Source organism: Poecilia reticulata, chromosome 5, assembly GCF_904066995.2.
Source record: "Poecilia reticulata chromosome 5, P_reticulata-male-v2, whole genome shotgun sequence".
NCBI classification, from domain to species: Eukaryota; Metazoa; Chordata; class Actinopteri; order Cyprinodontiformes; family Poeciliidae; genus Poecilia; species Poecilia reticulata.
In genome coordinates this window covers 11,047,090-11,073,853 of record NC_088834.1, presented here as the reverse complement: position 1 = coordinate 11,073,853, position 26,764 = coordinate 11,047,090, and the positions used below count along the sequence as shown (strand labels likewise).

Below are 26,764 nucleotides of genomic sequence, written 5' to 3'. Positions count from 1 at the left end.
CTCTAGTTGAATGGGAAGGGAGGAGGAAGCAGAGAAGGAAAAGAATGGGGAGACACGGCTGGGTTGCAGAAGATAATTACAAAAAGGAATGCCTAAAATTATTCACAAGCATTATTACTTCTACAAAACTGGAATTCATTACACAAATTATATATGAAGCATGAAGACAACAAAAAAAGTCTTATGTTGTTGTCACTGTTTCACTTTATTCATGAGAAAAAAAAAAACAGTGAATGTTTTTGGAGATCAAATATTAAAATGATGTTTCCTTGCAGAACATACCTTTTCTTATTGCTTTAAATAATTTAAGATGACATAAAAGACAGGAAAGCTATATACCTATTCAATCCAAATGAAAGTTACATTGCATATGTCTGTCTTAAACTAAAATTAAAACTGACTTTTGTTTTACTGTAAGCAAATAAAATGCATTTTCTTAGCAATCAACATATCAAAAGTCAAAGTTATGATTAGCCAACATGGAGACATGGGTGAATCCAAAGCAGAAAAGAAATGCAAGAAAAATACACATGTATGAAAATACTATTTTTGGTAAGCAAAGAATCTGGACAAAATGTCTTCAGGCCGTAGGCATGAAGACAGCCTTGTGCACCTCCCTGTAGGCATTTCGGAGAAGAACGTACGGGAAGCAGCTTTCCAGCATGTCTTGGCTCAGAAACGGAGAGTCTTCCACAATCTGGATCAATCAGAAACGAAGAGATTGTTTTCATTCAAGCAATGTCATGATTTCTAGAGCTTATATACAAATTATTTTAAGCCAACTTACCATGTGCAGGAGCAAGTAGATGGACTCTCGGTTTTTGACTTCCACTCGTTCCACGTTTTGTCCCAGCTGAAGCAGAGTGGAGGAGGCTAGCTGTAAGAAGACACAGGGGTAAAAAAGAGAAACATCAAAAAAATTGGAACGATTTCCTGGCACTGATCATGACGTGCAATGAGTCAAAAGGTTGTCAAGAAAGCTTATTTTTTTTACCTCAAATATTTTAGGGTAGTTTATAAAAACATCCATTTATTTTTGTCTCATTGAAGAAGTTGAAGCTTTATTCAGATTTGGTGTATAAGCAGTATGACACAATAAAAGAGATCTCTGAATCTGAGTGCTCTCAAGTCTTTAATGGTTGTTTCCCCGTTATTGAAGACACTTGATTTATTTGGTGACTTTCCTTTTTAATAATTTTCATCAGGACATAGTTTAGAGAACTAAGCTGCAAACAGTATTTCTGATTAACTAAAAGGAAGCACTGTAAGTAGTCAGTGGGTAACTCAAATGACAAAGTAAACCAGTAACACAGTCTAAAATTAATCTATAAGTACCGTATTTGACACACTCAACTGTGTCAAACAAACCAAACCCTGTGAGCAACTTGTTTACCCCCTCAGTTGTGGTGGCGCCGTACCAAAAACTACTGAAGGAAACGACACAAAGACCTCTGAAAAAGACATGAGCGCACCTTCCTTATTCACGAAATGTAAGCAAAAATGAGTGGTGTCAGATTGTAGCAGTTATAGGATTTCTCTTTCATCTTTGACAAAAGAAGCCATTTTGTCTGCCAGCACTAGATATGTGCATTTATTTTGGTTATTTTTACCCAGAATGTCCTGCGCTAAAATCCGCTTCCTGCTTTGGGAGAGATCTCCGTTTCACTTGGCATTTAGATATGTATTCAAACTACACCAGAGTTTACTTAAACTGAGGGTTAAACCCAGGGTTTAAGGCAGACCAGAGTTTGATGTTTTGGTCCACACCAGACCAAAACATCATTTTGGTCGATTGTGCATTCACACCTCCCCAAACAAAACAGACTTTCCAGGGAAACAAAACTAGAGATTGATCAAAGCTGACAAACCAGGGCTGGTGTGAATGCACCCTAAGTAGTCCAATACGCAGCCTGTAAATACCACAGAAGCGCCCTAACATTTCCTTGTAAGTACCCGTGGGTATCAAAAAACTGTTTTGCTCCAAGGAATGTTTTTTGCTTACCAGGAGAAACTCTTTGAGTTGCTGCTCAATGTTCTGGTTCTGGACCGTGAACATGGCAGCAGTCAGCTGATTGATTGCTGCAGCTAAACAGTGGATGTTGTTGTTGTGACCTAAGAAAAAAAAAAGGAAAATATTGTCACCAGAAATGACTGGAAAAGAATGTCCTCTACTTAAGCCATGGGTAGATGATATTTTTGTGGCTGGGGTAATTGGAAAAATCTTCTTAATGACCTGTAACTTAGGAGGAAGCTTGCTGAGCATATTTCCACAGACTCACATAGTTAATTTATTTCAGTTATGTCAATGGAAAACGAGGACAAAGAAAATAATCAGAGACTAAAGCCACTGTATGATAGAAATCTTGGTAATTTGCTGCTCTTAATGTTTCAGTCTAGGCTCAAAGCCAAGCAGTTAGGGTCATCAGGGCTGCATGCCAGGAGTAACTGCATCAATGCACGTCAGCCAGAGTTATCTGTAAACGAAAGCCTCTCAACAAAATGTGTTTCTTATTAGCGTACGGGCTTTGCTCCGGACCGTGTCGAACTGGAAAGTATGATGCTGGTCTTTCAGGGTGGAGTACCCTTTATATACACTATCAGCAGCTGGTGAATAATTGCTCAAGGAACAACTGATTAGTGTTTACTTGTCTGTCTGGTGAGAAATTACTGTCAAGCAAAGTCTACAGCGGCTGAAATGAGCAAGTGGTTATGCACCTCCGTGTTCTTGACTATACAAGGAGTTGGGGTCCAGAGCGAGGGTAGGCAGCGACACAGCGACGTAGACAAGTAACAAACGAGACAGCTTGAACTCTTCTTCAACTGATGTGTTATCTGCAAGTTTTTGACACAAAAAAAGTTTTAAGTCCTTGGTTAAATTAATCATTTGTAGCACAACATGTCGTGTAAAAAACGGAGAACAAACACTTTACCTGTTTGCATATTGCTAATAGCTGCAACAAGGGCCGGGTCAATATCACATTTCAGTCCTGCGGCGGAAGCCAGCTCAAAAATACTCAGTGTCACCTGCAGGAGCACGGACATACAAGTTTCAAACCTTTACATGTAAATAAATAAAAATAAAAAAAATCACAGGAAGTTAATTTAACCATTCATAGTCATCAGTTTCCCTTGTCAAGTTCACCAAGGTTCAAATGTAAAGTATTAATGGTTTGAGTGTCGCTGGACCATCTCATCCCTCTGAAAACAGTCAGAGGGACTGGAATTTACACATTTTCTTTCTTGCGACAGAAAAGTGAGCACACCTTTTCACATACTTTGGTCTACGGACTGACAATAAATCAGTGGTGGGTGTCTTTGTCTTGACAAGACTTTTGATCTTGGCCTATTTCTGGTTGCATGCAAAGTCAGCCTGTCTAGGCAAAATGTTTCCACTGATGTGGTTCAGAGTGCAGCGTGTTAGCCACGATCAGTCTCTCTCTCACGGAGGCATGAGAGAGCTGCTGACGTCTTTGGGGTTATCCTGGCCCAGGCTGTGGCACGGCTGTCATGCCTCACTCAGAAGGCAGACGTAAGTAGGGGGCAGGAGAGTTCATGAGTCACAGTCACGAAGATTGCCCCAGAGGGAGATCAGGAATTCAGTTTGGTGGGTACTGAAGAACTGATACATCTCGTTCCTCTCAGGCTTCCAAACTCAAATTCGCTGTTAAATATCATCCATTATTTAGATGCACTTTGCATCATATCCACACTACGTTCTGCAAAAAGACATCTCACTGTCATTGTGGCTCTAAGGAAGAAACTTAAAAACAAGCTTTTAAAATATGTTTAATTAGTTTAGATTAAATATTTAAGAATCTGTACCCCTTGTTACATCTCTTTACTTATGAACACCTTTTTAAAAATCCAGCCAACTTGAATACAGGAGTTATTACCTTGATGTCTGTTTCAAGGGAGATGAAGTTCCTGAGACATTCAATGGGTGCCATCAGGTATGGACAATGTTTCCGCAGCATCTAGATTACAGCATCACAATATGGTTACGATGTATATAGGGGACATAATTGTGCAATCATAGAAGACAACTGCATAAATGTAGTGTATGCAATATCTATGCAGCTCATTCAGGAAGAACAATCTTATTACAATGTGGTAAGAAAGCACTAGGACTAAAGGGACTAAGTAAAGAGTTCTTCAGTTTTCTCTCTTTGTCACATTTTGAACTGTGTTTGACTACATTTTGAATAACCACAGTTAAATTTAATAAGGTGTAGAGTAACCTGGAGAATCAAGAAATCACTTTAACAAAATCTGGTTGACAACATGAAGTAGGCAAATAGACGTTGAAAAAGCAACAAATTATGCATTGATCAAAAGAAATGCAAGACAAATAAGAAGCATTCAAAGGCATCTATTAGTTTAGAGACAGTTGCAAAGCAATTTAAAGCTTTGAAACTACTATGATAGAGTCATTGTACATAGGAGAGTTGCTCCTGTGAATCTACTAATGAGCAACTATTTCACCAAAATTACTACAAGAGTACACTGACAACCTTCCAGGAGGTCATATAAGAACTTTTACTTTTACTTGTTCATAATTCTACAATATGAGAGAGATCGGGCAACATTGGCCTCCAAGGAAAAGTTCCAAGGTAAAAACCACTACTGACAAAAAAAAAAAACCCACAAAAGCCCATCTCACATTTCACAACACCCCCCCCGGTTGACACCTTTATGGATGGTGGAGGTGAGGAATGAGTGGGGCGCCAAACGATCCTAAAGACAAATGAGCCTTATGATCTAAGGCTCATGCAGCAGTCCAGCTCTAAGCAGCTCAAAACAAAAAAAAACCCAACAAAAAACAATGAAGTTTTGGAGTGGCCTTGTTAAAATCTCAACTTAAATCTAATTAAGATTTAAGTGTGGGAGGTCCTTAAACAAACTGTTCATCCTCAAAAATCCTCCACTGTGACTGTATTTTGCAAATAAAATTAGGGCAAATTACTGCACAAAAATGCAAATGCTTGACTGTAAAAGCAGTTAAAGTAACAGGCCAATTTCTTATTCACATACAACCAATTAGGCTTAGATAGCAAGAACAGAAGAACAATGTGAGTGGCCATACATTTTCTTGCAGCATCAAACATAGTAGTTGTTCATTTAAAAATATGCTTTGCTGTTCTCATATACAATATTAATTTTAAGTTGATGTTCCAAAAGAGACCAAATGTACTGAAAAGATGAGGAAAACATGCACACAGAAAGACATGCACAGCAAAGACAAAGTTTCTATGGTAACCAACCCACAATGTCTTTATGGTTACTTAAGCTATATGGTTATTCTGAAAAAACAACAAAGATAAACATTTTCATAATGCGATGATATTAGTTGAAAAATGTTTAAAATCCTTCATTTTTGACATTTATAGAAGTCCACTTTGTGATGTGATGTTTGCATAATTGATGTTCAGGGTTTATGTCTTATAGCTGATTTCTATCTACGTGTGAAAATATATACTAAATCATTTTAGTAGTATTCTAGGTACAATTCTAACATCAGTTTTATGATAGAAAAACTTTACATCTTTCAGGCAGTTCATTGCCATGGATCTGAATGAGAGGATCACTCCGATGATGGTCATCCTTTTCAGGACATTTTCTCCTCCTGGAAGAGCACAGAAAACTCATCAGTACGTCTGAAAAGTGCTTGCAGCCACATTTAGCCACACTCGCTTTGAGGTGCAGCAGTATGGCTGAATGTGAAACAACTTGTGTCATTTAGCAGCTTCAATTAATATGCAAGTGGTAGACATCTGATGTGATCATTTGCTTATCATTTAACCCCAAAAACTGACATATGAGTAAGAGCATAAAGAAAATTTGCAAAAGTGTTTACCACACATTCAAATAAGTTATTTTTAAGTTCTTGTGAACCTCCTTCTCATCTTTTTCTTCTTTTCTCTTGCTTTTCAGCTGACCTCTTGGTGTCTCTCAGCTCAATTTTCACATGTCTGTCTCTTACCCCCTCATCGCCACTTCTCACCTGTCAGCCTCTTTTTTAGAGTGATCATTTCCTCGGGCTTGTCAAAGTTGTTTTTCATCTGTACCAGGATGTCCATGTTCTCAATCACCATTTTCTGACAGAGAAGAATAAAACAAAATAAGAGATAAAAACCCCCACATTAAGGCTTGAGTTATGAAAAGTTGTAAAAGTCATAGCTTTGACTGATCTCTTTAACAGAATAACATGTTAAACATAGTTAAATTTAATAAGGTGCAGAGTAACCTTATTACTCTACACCTTATTAGACTAATAAGGTGTAGAGTAAGCACCATCTTCCCAGGGGAAGATGGTGCTTTCTGCACAGAACAGAGGCATTAACTGCTCTCTTATATGTAAGAATCAATTATTTAGCAAAAACCTTGTAGGTCATAAAGGTTTGGCTTATTGAATTGAGATAAAAATCATTATCAGTAAAGTTTTCCACTGAGTGAAGTTCAATTAACTCCCCTCAGACTGTCAGGAGGGAACTACTTACTTTCTCTGAGCTCATATCCTCAACCACATATTTGTCCATATAAGTAATATTTTAGCGGACTTAGAAAAAACAGGTTTAACAAAATCTGAGCGTAGCACAAAACGTTAAGCTGATTACCTCTGAAATGGAGCATGATGAGAGGTTTCCGTTTCAGAGCAGCTGATCAAAGTAAGTTTGATCAGCTGATTTAAGTGTGTGCCCATAGAAGAAAAGAAAAAAGCCTAAATTATTGGAGCTCAGATACTGTAAGTAACCATAGCACTCGGTACTGAACGAGCAGAGTCAATCCTTTATTTTATGAAGGTCTTTTCAAAATAACTGGATAATGTATGGAGCGACAGTGCACCATTTCAGAATTGACCTATCTTTTTAAAAAGATGTTGTTAGTTATTAAGTCTTAGTTGTGATTTGAAGGCTTAAAATTTTTTTCGAATGTTGGATGCAGATTCTCCAAACACCCCTAACAGGAATACACACCTGAAAAAGACGAGTCTGCACCCAGGAGATACCGTTCTGATAGTGGAAAAGAGTTCAGCTTTACCACTTACACTCTGGGATGCGCATCCCATAAATGTACCACCTGTATCTCAGAGGACTTCTGTCACTTTTTATGACAATGTTCATAATCTCAATAAATGTTGTTTTGATTCCTTCTTTACAATGTCAGTGAATATCTTCACTTTAATATTTTAAATCTATGCCTTTCATCAACATTCGTGGTTTTTTTTTTTTTGCATATATTTGAACTAAATCTCAAAATATTTTAGTTTTTTGGTGGAAACATTCCTCAATGGCCAATATTATTTTTTCTATTCACCGACAATGGCCCTAATACTCTGTTGTACCTAAATATTTTCAGCTCAACTATCTTTACTTCACGTCACACTGTACCTTCAGCTCGCTGACTTGAGAAGTAATGTGCCACATCAAGTTCTCCCCGAGAAACTTCATGCCGTATGGACCAATAAGTTCTGCCAGGGCCTGTAACTCTGCAGAAAACAATTGATTAAGTTAACAATTACGCTGTTCAGAGATGCTGGAACAAAGGTTGATTTATCGCACTACAGCTCCAGTAAAGTGACACTGTTTCCTAATGTGCTGTTTTCACATGAATTCAATAAGGAGCTTGACTCCCAGTCTCACCTTGCACACAGTAAATTTGATCAATGAGTGCAGCTTAATCAATGAACTGAGAAAACTGTAGCTCTTATGCTTTTCAGCAAGCCAAACATGTGAATGAACATAGATTGATACATGTGTGGTTTAGATTCGATGTGCTACCGAGTCCCTAGTCTCACCTATTGTGACTGATTTCTACATAGAGGAAGAGAAAAGCAGAGCACATATGATGGAACATCACTTAGTCATGGGTTTAGATATATGGATGTCAGGTCCCCACAAAGAGGAACAGAAATGACAAAGAAAGTACACAATCAAGAAAGCAAATGCATATGTTCAAGCATTCAGAAGATCAAGAAAACAGGCCAGTGTAAGAAGGAAGAAGAGCAGGCAGAGGAACATTAGCATACAATATGTGGCGGGAATGTCTGAGAAACTAAGAATTTTTTCTAAACGCAATATTTTGGTACATTTTAAATCTTGGTAACACTTTCAGACAGAGACTACTTCATCCTTAGGGACAAAACACCCAAACGCAAGGTCAGTGGTGTGGTATACGCAGTCCAGTGTGGAAAATAATGTTGAGCCCTCTCTGTATTGGAGAAACAAAACATAGCTATACAAGATGATAGTGCAACACTTGAACTCATCAGGTCAAGGTTCAGCAATTTATCTACATCTCAAGGACAGAGGGCAATCACTTGAACACAAAAATGTGCAGATTTGGACAGGGAAGACAGATTAGTTTTAGAAAAGAGTGGAAGAATCTTGAACAAACACGATGACCTAAGGTTCCAAATTTTTGACATCTACAGTGCAGCTTTGACTCGTCTCCTCAGGCTGTTTCACAAAAACTCACACCTTGAGACACGTGACCAAGACAGTCACGTGTCTCAAGTGTCTCAAACAGTGCACATGCTGGCAGTGTTGGGAACTCGTTAGAATCATCTGAGTTAACAACACTTAAGAGGGAAATGAATAGAGGGCAGGGCCACAGTCTCATGTGGCCTCATTAGTGACGTTAGTGACCTCTATTGCTTAATCAGTGTGACTGTTCTGAAATCTAAGTTTCATAACTGAACCGAAGGAGACGGAGGAGAGGTAAAACGTCTTCAAGGTATCAAGAGAAGAGCAGTTGCCTTCATATGCATCTCTCAGGATTGCTATGTCCTAAATAACTGAGAATCTACACCAACATAATACAGTAGGTAATGGACTGGATAGGGAGGAAGAGTAAATATAGAGAGTAGGAATGACAATGTGTGGAGGCGATAACCGAAGCACAGAGGCGTCCTTGTGATGCATGTGCAATGTTCAAGCTTGCCAGTGTAAACATTAAAATGTGTGTGTAGTAGAGTGAATACAGCCTTCATGGGAAGCTCAACCACTGCTTTGAGGTAATGTGGAGGTGGAATGAGAAGCTGTGTGGAGGAGAGACACAAGTGATGCTATTGTAGTTATGTGGAAGGGCAAGAGGAGGATGGCAAATAATAGGCAATGACGTTTATGTAAACCAGGTAATGTCAGGATAAGCTGACGAGCGGTAAGAAAAACACCAATGCACAGCAACACAAATGCAAACTCCACATCCTCTTGAGCAACAGAGCTCGTTTTACATGCACACTATTGACAGACATCTGAAGTTTTGTCTTTTGCAAACTGTGAGTCATTTCTGGAACCTGTAGGATTATGATAACTGAACAGAATGTTTCTTTCCTAATTAAATAACTATTAAAAAGACAAAAACATTATTCTTGTGCTTATTTTGTTGTTTTCCAATGGTTTATAAAATAAATAAATAAAAAAAATAAATAAAATAAAGTCTAATAATAACACAATGTTCTGGTGATCTATTATAACATGTCTATTAAATGTTTTGCATAAAATCATTCTCATATAATAAAATTTCAGCCATGAGGTTCTGCCTATTTTGAGCTCCTTTGAGAATAAGCTGTTTTAGGGCCTCTTCTATGCAAATAATCTGTTGGCCTCACCCCCCGACTCAACCTTGAATTTGCCCATGAAAATGGCTGCAAACAGATGCACAATTGTACAACAGAACGTCCTTGACTCTGAGTCAGACCCAGAAGCAGACGATTTGGTTTCTGAATGGTAAATCAACAGCAAAATACTTGCTATTTTCAGAAGTTGTTGTACAGCCAGACAGTGATAAAAACCAGCTATCCAAGTCTGCTGCTGCTTAGCTGGCACTGTCCTTTGACAGTGTTATAATTGTTTAGTTTTTTTTATTTCTTGTTTTTCAGACACCAAAAAACATTTGGACTGTTTTTAGAAGCAGTAGAGACCCAAATGGAAGTAAAAAAAAAAAGCAAAAAGTGTATTTTGTGTAACATATCCCCTTTAAGGATATAAGTGAAAAGGTTGCCTTTTAAATTATGAATTAAATAAATAAAAATAGACTTGAATAGATTAATATTTTTCAGCTGATAATGTTTACACATTGAAAATATAGAGTTTTGATGTTAGTCTGGGAAAAGGGTTCCAGTTTGCTCGTGTGAGGATTATTGGGCTGGAGATCAGACGAAAGGGATCCCCCAGGGCAGTAGCACTGCAGGCAAGAATCATCGCTGTGATGATGTTCACTAACCTTGCAGAACCTTTTTGTCTTTTATCTTTAGGGGTTTGTCTGATCTACTAATGGACTGAATGTCAGGTTTCTTGTAAAAGCTAAACTGGAAATATGTGGTAGAAAGTTTCCTTCAGCAATAAAAACTGGCAAGAAAGACAATTGAAATGTGTTGCCAGAAAATATTCTATTTTGGTCTTTACTGGCAGTAGATTAATATTTCATATTTGCACGTCATTAAAGCTCTAGGGGCTGACCTGATACGTCTGAGAACTCCTCTGCTCTGAAGCTTAGTTCGTTGTCGGCGTTCTGGTTGACGAAGCACTGCATCGTAGGACAGTGGACGATCAAGGAACTGCTCGCTTGACGTAAAAGAGCCTCCAGATACCTGAGGTGCGGAAAACAAAAGAAAGCAGGAAATGCCTTTGACCTTTACAAGACGGGTTGAAATGAAGATGTTAATTAAAAGATCACTTCCCGGGATGACTCAGAAGATAAGATAACAAGGTAGAGAAGCGTTAAGGGTACACTTCATATTTATTTGAATCCACTTCATATTTATTATGAAGTACACTTACAGAGCCTTGCAAAGTTTTCATTTCCCTTGAAAAATGTTTTACTCTGTGATGCTACAGCCTCAAACATGCATTTGTTTTAATGGGGTTTATATGTGATAGACAAACACAAAGTAGCACAAAACTCAAAGAAACGTTACAGGATTTGTTTACAATCAAAATCTCAGAAACATGGTTTTCACTTATATTCAACTGCCTTGAGTCAATACTTTGTAGAGTTGGTGTGAAAAGAAGGAAAATATTTATTTCTGTAATAAATTTTTTCCTTAGAACCACTTTTTGTTGCAGTTACAGCTGCGAGTCTTTTGGGTATTTCTTTAAGGATTCACACAGTGAGACTAAAATAGTCTTTTTTTCTTTGCAGAAAAGATCAAACTTTGTCGGTCTTGGCACTGATGCTCAGTTGTAAACAGATGTGACCTTTGATTGGGTCAATCTAATACTTGACTATGCTTTGATCTAAACTTTATTCCATTGAAGTTCTGGCTGAATGTTTAGGGTCTTTTCCCATCTTCACAGCCTCCAACACTGTGCAGCGGTTATGTATATAATACGCCAGTTGGACATTATGAAGCTCACCAAAAATTGCCTGCACTGTAAACAATCACTTCAAGGAGAGGGATCCAGAGCAGAATGAGGTAGATATTAATGTTAATACAGTATTTAGTAGCATGGCCAACATGGACTGAAAGGCTATGTTCACTTCCTCTGCTGCCATTGCTAAAACTAAAGGCAGACTACAATTGTAAAATCCACATCATCTTTCACAACTTCTCTTGTTCGATGATTGGCCCAGTTGAAATTTACTGGGAGAAAACCCAGACGGAGCAACGAAGAGAAATGAGAGGAGAGCAGAATTGCGTAGGAAGGCAACAGGCAGGCCAGGATTTATATTGTGATGAAATGAATCCAATTAGACCTTGTACTTTACTAATCAGGTGTCTTCTTAAGGCTATTTGATGCAATGGATTTTGTTTAGACGTATGTGAGTAAAGGGGGCTCAATTAATGTGCATGCCACACCTTTCAGTTGTCATTTTACGAAAAAATGTTGTAAAGTATGTATCCTTTCCCTTTCACTTATGCGCTACTTTGTGTTGAACAGTCAAATAAAACCCCATTAAAATATTATTAATGGATGTAAAATAACACCACCAAGGGTTATGAACAGTTTTGCAAGAAGCTGCACACCCACCACGTTGTGTAGTAGTGTGTAACTGTGGCTCCTCCGCGGGAGTCCAGCGGCTGTGTCTGCTGCAGCAGCACACTCTTCACCAGCCGGGTGACGTCCACGTTGATGTAGCCTGCGAGGCCGTGCATGCTGGCTGTGTAGGATCTTATCCCCGCCAGCAGGTCAGAGGGACGTGTTATCTCCTGGGTGGTCTGGTTGTAATTGGTCATCTTGACGATGATTCTGGAGGAACATGTTTAAACATTGTCACTTGTCAGCATGCCGACAGTTCTCAGATGGGATCTTAAAAGTGGTTAAACGAGCCATGGTGGCTTGGCAGAGAAAGTCAATGAGTCTGGGGCTTCAGGGCTTCACTTGAGAAAAATCAGTTTACTTTTTCGTTAAGGCCTGGCTTTCTCTCACTTTCTCTCACTTATTTTATTTATAGCTTGAGCCACGGAGACCATTCACTGGAAGAATGCTGACTCAAGGGAATCAACTTTGATGTGACAAGGAAGATAGTCATCGACTATGACATAGAGACAAAACAGAACATATTCAGAGAATCATTAAGTCACCCTGGGACCAAAAGCTTAAACAAACGGCTAGAACCTAAACAGGAAGAGCCAAGAAATGACATCAGGGATTTCTGCTTAGATTTTTAGGTGTGTTCAACACAGCTTAACATGAAGGAATATAAAGTAAACCAGACTTCATCACTGTGCTGAGGAAAAGCATTTTCCCATAATGACAGATTATTTGGAGATGAATGAAAGAAAAGAAACAGTACAAATAAAGAAAGTTGATAGTTCTAAAAGAGTGATGTGAAAGATGATTAATAGTTTAAGGGCATCATGTCACATCCTGCTATGAACCACAAGATATTTCATTTTTTGTGTATATTCTTACAACAGTTATTTATACTAAAGATCACTTCGTTGTGTAGAAGATTTAAGTAAGGGAGCTCAGTGGACAACATATCACTTCTCAGCAGAATGTTACTTCCGGAACATTATAACCATTTTTAAGATTCATTAGGTCACTTTACTCTCCTAGGTTTTAGTCTTACTCTGTCAGACGCATCTCCAGATGGGAAAGGAGGAACTCTGTTGGAACGACAACATGTTCAAAAACCATAATGTCTGCGCTGAGACTGTAGGAGGAGCACAGCTCTGTCAGCATCATGTGCAACTTGTCCATGCTAGGAGACAGAGAGACACAGGGAGGACATTTCAATTCTCAAGGAGGTTAGGAGAAGTATTTTAACAATGACTTCAGCTTTGATGTTCTGTCACACACAAATAAGGTAATAAACAGAGAACTGAGAGCATGTTTTCCAACTGAGCAGAGAGGAGAGAAAAAAACAGGTTTAAATGTCTCACTTAGGTGGTGGTTAAATATAAACAGAAAGGGGATCAAACTATAAAAACAGTAAAATAAAACACACCGCCAGTAAATTTGTACAGTACATTTATATATAACGGGCAGAGGGGTTTTCTTTCTAACTTTAATAAGCTGGTAACCTCTTCTAAATCAACATGAAGGGTTGTAAAGTTAAAAGGATGTTATGTCTTTTAGATAATAGAAACAAAATGGCACCATAAGAAGTAACAAATCTTTTGAAAATGTCAAAACACATCTTAAATCTAACATATTCAACAAAACAAGGTGGTAGAGTTTATTACAATGTTTGATTCTTCATGACTGAGCCGTTTTACATTTCATGCTCATAAGCGTCATCAAAAGCGTTTTTCTGGCAAATTAGCAGGTTGCGACTTGAGCACTTTTTTAAAGTAAAAGTTAAATTAGTTTCCCCCTAAACAACTTTTCAGAGACATCGGCATGTCTAACGGTGTGAGTCCTGGGGTTGATTTTTCACTGTGAAATAACATGACTAAACACTGAGGTTGGCTAAAGTTACTATCAGATTTGTAGCTTTTGCTTTGACAGATTAGTAAAAAGAAAAAAAGAAATCAGTGCTTTGAAGGGTTTTAAACCAAATTCAATCATCTCTTTCTAAAATCTAAAATGATCGTAATGATAATATTTTGAACTTTTTTTTAGCATTGTTTGGCCACAGAAGAAAGGACAAGAAGAAAAAGATTTTCCACATGTGACATTTAATAATTTTCTACTCTATTATATTCTGTTTAAGAAGTTTATAAAGAAGGATTTGGGAGAGAAAGTTCACATTTTAACAAATATCAATAGAGACTGAATTGTCTGTATTGTCTCTTTTTCATTAGCAACAAATATTTAAATAACAGAGAAACATAGTACTACTTTTTTAAATAATAAGAGTAAATATTGAAATGTACTTTGATTAGTACATTAGAGAGATCACTGGATTTATGTGTTTGTCTTGTACAAAGGGAATCTCATCTCTAAATCTGTTTTATAAAAGCAGGAGATTGTTTTGTCTCTTCTATTTGTTATTAGAAAGTTGGAGCCATCTTTAAGGCTTCAACTTAACTAGTTTATTTATTTAAACTTTAAAAGTGAGCAGTGTCTAATTTGTTTATTTTTATAAAGGTGAAACTTTTCTAGAAAGTGAAACTGCGTCAAGCTAACTTTGTATTGCAGAAGTAGTTTATCTCTTTGACTGGGTTGATTATGCTGTACATTCCTGGAAATCAGACCTCCACCACCTCAAATTTCTGCTAGGTTATAATGTTTTTAAGGAGCCACACAGTGGAAAAATGGCAGGAAAATTATTATTAGAAGGAAAACGTAGTAAAAGCTCACTTGGTGGTCACACTCCGGTCTTTTCTCAGGCTCTCAGCACCTGGTTTTTCTTTTTGAACCTCTCCCTTCTTTGGCAAAGGTTTCTTCTGCTTTCTGTAGCGAGCAGCACTGATGGACTCAGCACAGTGCTTAGGCAGCAACTTATTGATGATGTAAATGGGGGAAAAGAAGGAGAAAATGGGGGAGAAAGAAAAGGAAAGATAAGGTAGAGGAATTAAACCTGATACTAAAGAACATTTAGCTTGTTTTTTTCACACTGCTGGAAAAAAAAGGGAAAATGTGCTATCTTAACATCGCAGGGAATTAGAAAATTCCCTTTCACGCTTGGAAATTCCCAGGTTTGCTCTCTGCCTCCAGCTAAATACACACATGCCAAGTTGTGGTTAGTTCGATTATGTGTGGATGTAGACTTTGGCAGAAACACGCTCTTCTGAATAATTAGTTTTCTGAAAGCTGAAATAGACTCGGACTCCACCTGGTCATTGAGATTGCGCTGCTCAGCACATATCTCCAACACAACACCGCCCGTCTGCTTTGCTATCTGCTCCAAGAAGGTCACACACAGGCGCAGACTTCGCTTCTCCAGTATCTCTGTCTGCACGAAAAAACACAGACGAAGGAGTTTGGTTTCACAAAAACAGAAGGCTATAAATACTTTTCTCACTATTTAATGATCCACCACAGATGTGTAAAAAAAAAAACGTAAAAAAAAGTTGACTGGAAATACAAAATTCACAACAAATATATGTATTTTAGTTTTAATATTGTTTTTCTTACCAGAGTCGGGGTAGTTTATAAACCTTCATATGAAGTGTAATTTATTGTCCCAATTGTTGTCGAGCATGTAATTTCAAACAAATGGCAGAATACTGACCTCTTCTGGGCAGAGTGGGTGTCCACACTGACTGAAGTGAGAGCAGACAGAAGGGAAGGACATGAGGTACCGCTTCATGGTCATCTCCTCACTGCTCTGAGTGAACATCTTCTCAAAGACACGAGGATAGAAGCTGGGGAAAAATAAAGAATATCCCCTTTGAATATGGAAGAAAACTCAAAGCAGAAGAACATAGAGCAGAGACTGACCACAATATGGAGAGCTCTGAGGTTTCATAGAGCATTTCTTCCACACTGTCCACCATCCTGGTGTGAAACTGGATCATGTTCATCACTTTAGCCAAGTCAGGATAGTCTTTCAGTGGAAGAGGTGCCTTATTTACACTCGTATAAGCCTGAAGTCAAATTACAAGCCATGCTTATTAGACAAATGTACCCTTTACTTTCAGTTTTATTTTTTTAAATACATGTGAAAAAGCACATAAAAAGGGAAACCTGTAGTCTTAGCCAGTCCATTCGCAGTCCTGTGAAATCAAACTCCTCTTTGTTGTCCACTGCACAGAAAAATACATTCAAATATACATCTCATACAACACACTTTTTTAAAGTAGCTTGTGAATGTTTATGCAATCACTTATTTTTTCAGTTTTCCCTGTTTCATTAAAGTTTTTTTTTTTTCAATAATTATTATTGATCCTGCTTGATTTGTAACAGCAATAAAGATTACAACTTCAAATGGGGTGAATGGTTTTAATAGGTACTACTATAGTTTAGGGTGATGCATCTTTACAAACAGCAATATTATTGATTTAGATAATATTCCTCTGACTCAACATACTTCTTAAATTTGAGAGAAAAATCTTGTCAGGTCAAATTAAATTAAATATTAATAGAATACGTTTCCCTGAACATTTGTTCATCCCAGGTCCAGGATATTTTAAAAGCTTATGGAATGCGCTTAAATAAATACTGTGCTACTGTTTTTATTTTTAGGTTTTTGGAAATAATTATATTAACATACGGACTATAGAGCGCACCTCACTATAAGCCGCACCCACAAAGTAAAAAATAAATAAATAAATAAAATTGGAAACGTACATATATAAGCCGCACCGGACTATAAGCCTCTCGTATCTCTGTCGCTCTGTTTTCCACAATAAATCTTTTCCTTAACAAATCTGCTATTAAGGACGCAACCCTCCGTCTCCAACGCCGAACCATGGATTCGCTCACGCTATCGATCGGTATTACCAGACCAATAGCCTTCAACTTAAAAACGGCATTATATGAACTTCTTCGTGTGATTTCCATGATGAGGGGGTTTGAGGTTGAAAGCATTTCTCTGTTGTGCCTGCTGCTAGCATGTGCTTGTTCTAAATAAAAATCAGCACTTTCTTCTTTGATTTCCAATTTTGACTTAAAATGATTCACTTCCTGCTAAAGAGCCCCCCCCTGGTGGTTGAAGAAAAATCCACAGAAAAGCCGCACCAGGTCATAAGCGGCATGGTTCAAAGCGTGGGAAAAAAGTAGCAGCTTATAGTCCGAAAAATACGGTATATGGTAGATATATAGCCTATAATTATTTTAAAATAAATTGCCTTAGTTAAGCATTTTTCCACTATTTAAAAAAAATGTTGGTATAAATAGACAAAGTTCTTGCTTCTGTAATTTTCACATCTTAGAACATGTTTTGTGGGGATTACCTTGTTTAATAGAAAGAGCAGAAAGGGTTGAGACAAACGAGCTCATAAGAACCGACTCCTCCTCTGGACAAACGTACATGTTCTGAAATAGCAAAAAAAAAAAAATGAGCAAAGAGTCATCATTAAAGTTGCTGATGTAATTCAACTAGATGCTTCGTTCAGAATCCTTATCTTTTCCCCAGCTTTGGCCTGAAGATTTATAAAACATGCCTGGACCTGGTGTAAACGTTCTGTACCTGTATGGTGTCATTGAGAAGCAAGGCATCAAACTGTGCAAGATATTGAACATGGTAACGCTGGACTACATGGTTGTACTTTTTCATCAGTCCTCTCAACTTCTCCATAAAATACAGCAGCTCAGCCATCTGACTGAAAAGAAAAAAAAACATATTGGACTCAAGACCTATTTTGGCATCATTCAGTTTCTTCTTCATCACTTGAGATAATGATAATTATATGCTGCTCTCACCAAGGGTTCATGAAAATCAAATAATTAAAAGAGGTTTACAGATAGTTTAGTTATGCCTCATTTACTCCAGAGATGGCGCCTTTTGTGAGACAAAGCTTCAGTTTATCGATGCCAGATATCTGCACGCTTGTATGACTGCAACAAAAGCATGTAATTGCAGAAGTCTAGGGTTAACTTCCTGGGCACCTACTTGTCATTGTAGTCATCTAGCGTCTTCATCTTTGGCATGTTCTCAGAGTGTCTGACGAGCCACATGACCTCGTCACGGGAAAATGACAAAGCCATCATGACAAATAGGGCCTTTGGGATTTGATTAGTCCAAAGAGCAGAACAAAATGAGAATATTAGGAAAGGTCAACTTTTTTTTGTGGATGGAAACTGGATCAGGAAAAGTAAACACTTTAGTCCTCCAGCTTCTCATGCATCTCCCACCTTTGGTCCAAGAAGTCCAGGTTCATCTTCCAGAACTTTGAACAGTTCCTTCAGTGCTGCTCTCAGAAAATGCCTCCGCTCTCTGTGCATTGCTCCACTGGTAACATACAGTAAAGCAAATCATTAAGCCTAAATACATGGCACTGAATAGTTTCAAAAACAAACAGGGGAATATTCTTTTACCAGTTGGCCAGAACGTGCTCACGACATTCCTTGATGTCTGCAATGCGTTTGCTGTATCTGATTAAGAAAGAGGGAAGCAGTCAAAAACAGTTTATGGTGATTAGAAGATGTCACACGTCTTAGATTAAATCCTGGCTTAATTTGCCACTAGCCTCTTTATTTCAATACAGTAAAATGTTCAACGCAGAAATAAGACACTAACTGGGCTGTGATCTGTAAAACATGTTCATCATCACACCTTTCCTTTGCAGAGAACTTTTTATAATTGCTTGTCAACTTAGATTTTCTTCATTCTCAAAATGTGATCTGTTGATGTTCCGAAGCTGTCAGTGTGGGAGGAATGATAAAAAAAATATGGCCTCTGTGCTTCCCAAGCATTTTAAAAAAGTGTTCATCATATCATGTTACCATTCATTTCTGATTTGATATAAAACCATTCCTTCAAAATTATGAAAACATCTAAAATACTAATCTAAAACAATTCAGTCAAAGCAAAAAATATATCTGTAAAGTTTTCAAATGGTGGTCAGATGGGGATCTCTTGGGATGACACACCAAAATGACAGTATTTGCGAAAGTTTTATGAAAATGTTTGCCATGTGTAAAGGTCCGGAATGATGAATGGTTGCTGTGATTGAAATCAAATCTCTGTGGATAATGCATGTTGTTAACATATTTTCTGTTTCCTTTAGACTTTTATTTTTCAGACATGTCTAAAACAAACTAAAGTAAACAACTGAATAACTATTGTGACTTTGTAAAGCTAATTTATTGTTCTCCCACTCTAGATTTAATTATATTAAAAAAAAACCTGCATGAAATCGTGTGTCCTCTTGGTGGCGACAGTGATCAAAGCAAGAATTAAGAAGCAGAATTGAAATTGAAGATTCTGAACACATTCTATCTATAAGTTGATATTAAGAGAATCAAGATCATCAGTGAAGACTGTGTACCCCTTTATGCCATCAAAGAGGTCCTCAGAGACTTTGTGTATGTTGAGGACTTCTTCTCTGGTGAGGTTAAGGAAGAGGCCGCTCCGCAGGGCCATCTTCCAAAGCTCCAGGGAGGCCTGGTTTGTGTTCAGACTGCTGTGGCACAACAGGAAACCAACTAAAGAAGAAACATCAGGAATGGTGATCAAATATTTTTGACAATGATGTTTTTCTACAAGTCACTACACAATCTCAAGTCTTTATACAGTCTTAACCAAACCTTAATACAATTTTGTCAACATCTGTTGTGATAGAAGATAAATAATAGAAAGCTGAAACTATTTTGAAAAGAACATTTTATCTGATGATGTCTAAATAGATAATAAAATATCTCAACAAAACCTGTTTAAATGAACATGTTTTTTCTTTATCACTGACTTTAAAACAAAATGGAGCTGTAAGCAGGGCCCAAACATCCTAAAGTTATTTATTTCAATTTGTAATTTGATTCTGCATCAAGTCTATATTATGTTATTTTTTAGCAATTCAGACAAAGGCTTCATTCAGAATAAGAATGACTTACTAATGATCCAGCGCTCCATTATTTCCATAGAAAGGTATTCACATGCCATCTGTGGGGATGACAGTTCATTAGACACCAACACACATTAACATTCTTTATCTGAGAGTTATGAATAGAAATTAAGCTGCCATACAATCTGTCAAAAGAATTCAGGGCACCCCACTGAAAAAATGTCTGTTCTTCATTAAGAAATGTTTAGATCTTGATGTCTAATCATATGCCTTTTGTTTTTGGGGAAAAAATGACATAATTGCATTTACGCAAACAATGAACCTTCTCTTATTTATTCAATTAGTCATATGTTTCTTAACCCCAAAAAAAGGTTATGACACCTTATTGTTAGGGCATCTATTGCTACCCACTTTACCCTAAAATAACTGCAGTGAAATGCTTTTCCCAGCCATCTACCGGTCTGATGTTGGTCTGTGGGACGTTTCCCCATTCCCCTCTTTCAGCTGAGAGATGTTGGAGGAGTTTCTGGTATGTCCATGTTTTAACATCCCACAACACATCAAAGACGTCAAGGTCTGAGCTTTGACTTGGGCTATGATTTCCATTTCCTAGTTTTCAACCTTTGAATGTCTTTGTCACCTCTTTCTATTTTTTATCTACTCCAAAATCTATATATTTTCTTTAAACATCAAACTATATTCCCTTTTTGTAAACTGTTAGCTTATTAGCCCAGGTCTTTTGAGCCAACATTCACCCTCACATTATTTAAACCTTCCTCCTGTTCACATTCCTTGCTGGTTCCTCCTGCTAAATTTCCTGCGACATTCCTGTTTTCTCTGTTGGCTTTTGGTTCCTTGATTGGTGTTTTTGTTCTTCTCTGGCTCCATGGGCTCCCTGTAATTTCTGTATTTTTGTTGTTGTTTTTTTTTATTAAATTTAAATCAACACAATGTCTCAGCCTGCTGCATTTGGTGCTCATCACCAACATTCGCCATGACACATGTTTCATTGGAACTGTTTGAAGTTGGCTTTAATGTAAGATGTCTGATTTACTCCTGCATAATTTTATTACTTTTTGCAGAACACTTTGAAAAGTCTGTTCTCTAGTTTACATTGCTTACATTTTTCACTGTTGTTAAATTCTGTTAAATAATTATGCTTCCAAACATATTTGAAAATGCCATTTAAGCACAATTGTATAATTCCAAATTTTTTTGCAAAATTAAAATTAAGATTCTTGGTAAACAAGGTACTTTTGAAATTAACATTTATAAATACTTGTGAAAATGAATGAAATGACAAACAAAGCAAACAAAACCATATGTAAGTTCTCCAGACAACCAAGTAAAATTTTGCATATACCCATTTTTGGTAAAGTCACTGCAGTTGTAACCAGCAGAAGTAACAGGAACAGGAAGTTGGACTCACAGTTTCGCAGCAGGCCGGGTCCAGCATGGAAGCTGGAGTGCTGAGTAAGCTGAGGAGCTGAGCGCTCCTCCATTGCTCTGCAGGCAGGTTCCTCCGAGGGTAGACCATCTTTAGAGAAAGCAATGCTGCTGTAACAGACTAGGGGTGGGACAAAAGAGTAAAGACTAATTTAAGAAAAAATCTTAAAAAATGCAAACATTTGGTATACTATGCAATAAGAACAATTTTGTGCAATGCCTAATAACACCAAATGTGAGTTGAATGTACCCTTGTGTGAGGGCCAAACTCTTCAGTCAGCTTCTTCCATGGATGGTCATATTCCACAAACATCTGTCCAAGCCGTGGGTATGAGGGATCGCTGCAGGATTTTAGCGTGGCAAGCAGAAATGCAATAAATTCCCGGGAGAGAAATAGAAAAAAATTCTCACGTGTGACTCTGATCAACATTTTACAGACAGACTGTTTAACATGACATGTAAAAGAGGGTTTAACTGTGTGAATGTGTGCGTGCATGGGCGTGCGTGGGCGTACGTGTGTGTGCGTGAGTGTGTGGACTTTCTCAAATTAAATATGACTTACATGTCAAGTGTAAACAGCTTGTTTAATCTGTTGGTATCCCTTCTATAATAAATCTTTTGCTTTGTTGTGTAAAAACAAATATCCTCCATACTGAGTATACCAAGCAAGCCAGCTGAAATGTCACCTTGTTCTCAAAGATTTATTGTAATAAGGCCATGGAGAATCTGATTTTGGGTCAGTAATATTGAGTGATGAAAATGAATTAAATTAATTATAGCTGCCTTGAAGAAGTTTTCATGTTGCCTCATGCAGAAGAAGCTCTCCAGGTTCTCTGATTTCATCCAACAGTGAAACAACGTGCATTTTTGATTAATTGGTTACTGATCTGCCCCATAGGTGTTAATATCTGTATTAACACCTATCTATTAACACAGATAAACCCATCAATCATGTCTCAATACATGGCACTGAATAGTTTCAAAAACAAACAGGGGAATATTCTTTTACCAGTTGGTAAAAGATTGACAAGCTTCCCAGATACACTCCTTGTCCCATCCTTTAACTGATAAACGCCAGTGAGCCTGAACAGGTATAAGTGGGTACAAAAAGGGTCAAAGGAGCAACACATCCCTCAATTTAAAGTCTATGATTAAAGCTTGAGATCAAGATACAGCTGCTGATTTTTTTTTAAATACAGTTTGAATTAATGATCTAAAAGGCTATTGTCATAAAAACACTTTCTCCGTGTTATTCATGAAGCTTATACAAGAACACTTTTTAGTTAAAACATTAAGTACATTATATTTGTAGTTAAGCCAGATAAATGACACAACTGAGTTTTAATGGAGATATTTTTTGTTAAATGGCTCAGTAAGACCAATACAGTCCAGAGTTACAAATACAATCTACTCCTGGTTTGTTTTGGTCAATAAATACTAAGGTGAAGGTTGAAATCTAAATTATTTCAACCTTCAAGTATAAAAAATATCCCTGATGAAACAAACAACGCATGTTTTTATGTTTGAAGTGGGACAAGGATGCGGTTATAAGATCCATTCTGTAATTTTCTCACCTGCTGCCATTGGTCATCTCATGAGCACAGTTGAACATTCCCACCAAGACCTTTTTGTCATCAATGCGAGAGAGCAAGATGATAACAGATGCATAGGTGCTTATTAGGTCCAGATAGTTTTTGGTGAAATCGAAGTTGGAAGCCTAAATTGGGAAAAAAATAAATAAATAAATAAAAAAAGCAGTATGTAATCATCCCTTCAATTTTTTTTTCCACACTACCTTAAAAATAAGCTTTTGAGATCTTACACCAGTGACGTGCGGTGAGGTTCATTGCTGGTGAGGCACTGACTTACGACACTATGCATGTTATTGGACGTACGGAAATTTCGCGCAGGCATATAACGCTGGGGGGCAAAAAGACTCATCTTTTACATGTAGCATAGCTGCACATAGCCACGTTAACTCAGCGAAACTTAAAAATGTGGGTATTAATTTCGTGCTACGATCCGCAGCAAAGGGAAAGAGGTATTCGCCACGCTACACGCAGACTCGCTGCCATAGCAACTAACAACAATGCCACTTCATGTTTTAGGATTTAACATCAAAAAAACATTCAAGAATTTTGCGCACAGAACAAAAAATTCAGTATGTTGTTGTAGTACGTTTTACGCTTAATGTTTTATTAATAAATAATTGCTGTGGTAGATTAGCTACTGCTTCTACTTTACTGAATTATTTAGACATACAAACTGTAGCCCACAAAAGGCACATTTCATTAAAATAACTAAACAAAAACATCTTATTGCTGTCTTACCTTTACTTATCAATTAAATTCATGCACCGCTAATTCTGCACAAAAATATCCGTTCATCCAAAGCCAAGTCTATCCTCGGCATGTCTTTCTACTCCGTTTAAGAATCGTCAAACTGTCTCGAAGCAAAACTTTCAGCTCCCGTGTTGGTCTTCCTTTAGTTATTATCTCCTGCTTCAATTGAAAATCCACTTTAGAAAACTGTTTAAGTGTAGAAATGTAGTTTTTCATGATGCCGTCGGAAGAGAAGAGAAAACAAATATATCGCTGTACTTTACTTATTTACTGTATGGCTAGCTCCATGGCTAGCTCACCGTGCCTTACTCTGCAGTTGTGGAGTCACAATATCTGGGAACATGAGCGCCCCCAGCGATGAGGCAAGAGAACTGCCTGCCTCACCTCGAGTCTGTTCTCTGCCGTTTCTGTTCGCTCCTCCGCGCTCAAAACACGATACACACACAGGTGGTGACAGAAAAAAACACTGTACATTATATACATAAGCTAAATTATGGAAAATCAGTCCATATATTAAATGTTTTTTAGCCATTTTATTGCCGGTGTACAGACAGGACAAACATGCTCTCATAGAATGGCAGCCAGTGCTATTAGCGAGAAGTTGCGCAATCCCAGGTGAGGCTCAGCTCGCTGCTGCCTCACCGGCTTCGCTTCTGAGCATTTGAATATGAAAATGCGAAAATCCGGCGATTTTGAAGAAAAAATAATCAGAATTGGTTAAGCTACGTAAAAAATAGGTACTTTATAGTACAAACCTCAGGGTGAAAATAGCAATATAAATGATTTTATTACTATTTTTCCATGATGACAGGTGAGGCAGAGCCTCACCTGCCTACCCTGACCGCACGTCACTGTCTTACACACAACAACGTTGAAAGCACATGATATAAAACAGGGTGTAAAACGAAAGAGTGATCTACAGTGGTCATTAAAGTAAACTAAAATATGTCTCAGCTGACATATTTTGTAACATTAAGAGGCAATGTTTAAAGTCTTAAGGTTTTGACAAAGCAGCTCTGTAGGTACATACAATATCAAAGAAGCACTGGCAGGCATCAATGGTGTTCAGCAGTTCATAAACGTGATCCTGAAAGGAAGACAGAGAATTATTTTTTTGAACAATAGTAATGACAATAATAAAGTAAGTGTTTTAAGCAAAAATAATTGTTCTTATTCTAAACAACTGAGAGATATAGTTTATTGGCAATAGGAAAAAATCGCAATATTGTTATTGTTCACCTCCCCTCACATTTTCATGGTTTCTATGCAAGGCCAAAACATCCATCAGAAGATTCGACTTAATAATTTAAGTTTCAAATCAATGTGAGGAGATAATTATTTTTATAACAATAATGATTTTTACCTCAACTGTTTGCATGAGAGACAGAAGGACAAATGGAAATAAGTCGAACTCTAATGTTTTTCCAATATTCTGTTATATTCATCCTGCTGTAAAGTAACTGAACCAGTTCAGTAGTTGCAAAACAAGTCACTGAGAAGGAGGAAGATGAAAAAAAAGTATAATCACCCTGAACTCTATGACATCCAGGAAGGAGTCGTAGAAGCTTGCTGTGGCTGCTAGTACCTCAGATTTCTGTCGCTGGATGCAAGTCAGGTTTTGCTGTAATTTTGAAAATAAGAATAACTGGTGATATGTAAAGGTCAATGAAGGGAAACATAATATCACATGAGGTAATAAAATCTGCTTACAATGTTTCCTCTGAAGTCAATATTAGGGAATTTCTTATTGATGTACTTGACTGCAGGTTCCATCCCTTTATCTGTGAGGAAGCCTGGACGCAGCTTGGGATCTGTACATAGCTAGAGAAAGAAAAAAAAAGGAAACAAATGATTAAATAATTAAAGTTGCAATTATAGGAAGTGATTAAAATATTACTGAGGAATGTTTTAGATTTATGTAACTTCTAGATAAAAATTAAAACATGTCATACCCTCTCACTGACAAGTAGAAATCTTTAGCACAATGACTAAACATACATAGATCATTAAGTAATATATTGACACAAAAATATATTGGATTGGAGGAAAGTTAAGGCAAATAATTGGAACATCAACTTCATAAAAATGAAAAATAACACATCAGCTGCTACCATTATCAGTGGCACTTTCAGCTGCCCCATCTGTTCATGTACCAATCAGTCAATATCAATAATGTACATAAAAATATCCATTGACATCAACTACATTAATCCAGATTGAACAACAAACATGGTGTCTCTCCAGTCATTTCACAAGTAGGCCTCTTAAATCAGCTATGGACTAAAAACTACAATCTACTACATCGCTTAAAAAATATATATTTATCGAAATTATTTGACTTCTGTCTTCTTTGTTTCTTTATTTTTTCTGTCTTTGTGTCAACCAAATGTCTGGTTGTCACCGCTTGCAGCTCAGAATAACTGAAATTTCAGATGACAGACACCACTGACTTCCTGTTTGCACTTCCTTTTTGGAGAAAGAAGCTCAGTTGCAGTTTGCAAACTGTACTGCCCACAGTTTGAGCCCAGAAGGACAAATTAGTTCGAAACAGCAGAAAGTTAACCTTGATTTGCCTTGTTGGAATCTGATCATGGTGTCAGCTCAGAGTGGGTTCAAGAAATTCAGCAGTTTTTACCATGACTATTGAAACACATGCGTGAGAGTCTACTCAGCGACAGTGTAATACACAAAACGTCTGTCAATGAGAATCTTTGTACATCCTGATTGCTTTAGAGATGAAGAATAGTAGCTAAAGCAACATTAGTTAGTCACTCTAATTAAAAATGAAAATAAACATTTATAAACTACCACTAAATAACAGCGATGTTGTGATGCAGGTCACAACAGCAGGTCATCACTCGTCTTATTACTTTTGTAGTGTAACTTTTAATGAAAAGGTTGATTAAATTTCTTTAGTTCATTTAAAAAACAAATTACAGGAAATGTAAGGAGTTCCTTATTTCTTGTTTTTGCTGTTCATCCCTTATACCCTTTAAAACTTTCTTCTTCCCCTTACCTTCTTAATGTAGTTCATACGTATCAACACCCCACTGCCCCTCTCATTGAGGATGGTAAGTTTTTCAGCCAGTTTTTGCTGGTAATCCATGGTTTGGGGCGAACAAAACCTCTCCCACCGGTAAAAACACTTGCCTCCTGGTTCTGTAAAGAAGTTGAACCCACAGAAACAAGTGCACTC

At 37.4% G+C, this 26,764-nt stretch overlaps 1 protein-coding gene across 2 annotated transcripts; it reads right to left on the bottom strand.

The window, feature by feature from the left end:
- Window positions 1-181: 181 nt before the first annotated feature.
- On the bottom strand, window positions 182-26,764 carry nckap1l (NCK associated protein 1 like). Of its 2 annotated transcripts, XM_008408502.2 has the most exons (31): window positions 26,585-26,764; window positions 25,279-25,389; window positions 25,097-25,189; window positions 24,599-24,655; window positions 22,801-22,943; window positions 21,477-21,567; window positions 21,210-21,347; window positions 19,830-19,878; window positions 19,268-19,424; window positions 18,315-18,371; window positions 18,132-18,228; window positions 17,890-17,999; window positions 17,467-17,599; window positions 17,231-17,312; window positions 16,023-16,081; window positions 15,777-15,922; window positions 15,568-15,700; window positions 15,169-15,288; window positions 14,694-14,833; window positions 13,018-13,149; window positions 11,973-12,191; window positions 10,461-10,591; window positions 7,389-7,486; window positions 6,002-6,095; window positions 5,541-5,623; window positions 3,894-3,974; window positions 2,931-3,024; window positions 2,716-2,832; window positions 2,003-2,112; window positions 788-877; window positions 182-697 (listed from the first exon to the last, which is right to left on the bottom strand). In XM_008408502.2, exons 1-31 carry the CDS (start codon window positions 26,672-26,674, stop codon window positions 581-583), a joined length of 3,372 nt encoding a protein of 1,123 aa, XP_008406724.1. In that variant the 5' UTR covers window positions 26,675-26,764; the 3' UTR covers window positions 182-580. The 2 variants fall into 2 exon arrangements, with proteins under 2 accessions (XP_008406724.1, XP_008406726.1); XM_008408504.3 differs by lacking the exons at window positions 24,599-24,655; window positions 25,097-25,189; window positions 25,279-25,389; window positions 26,585-26,764 and adding an exon at window positions 23,557-23,892.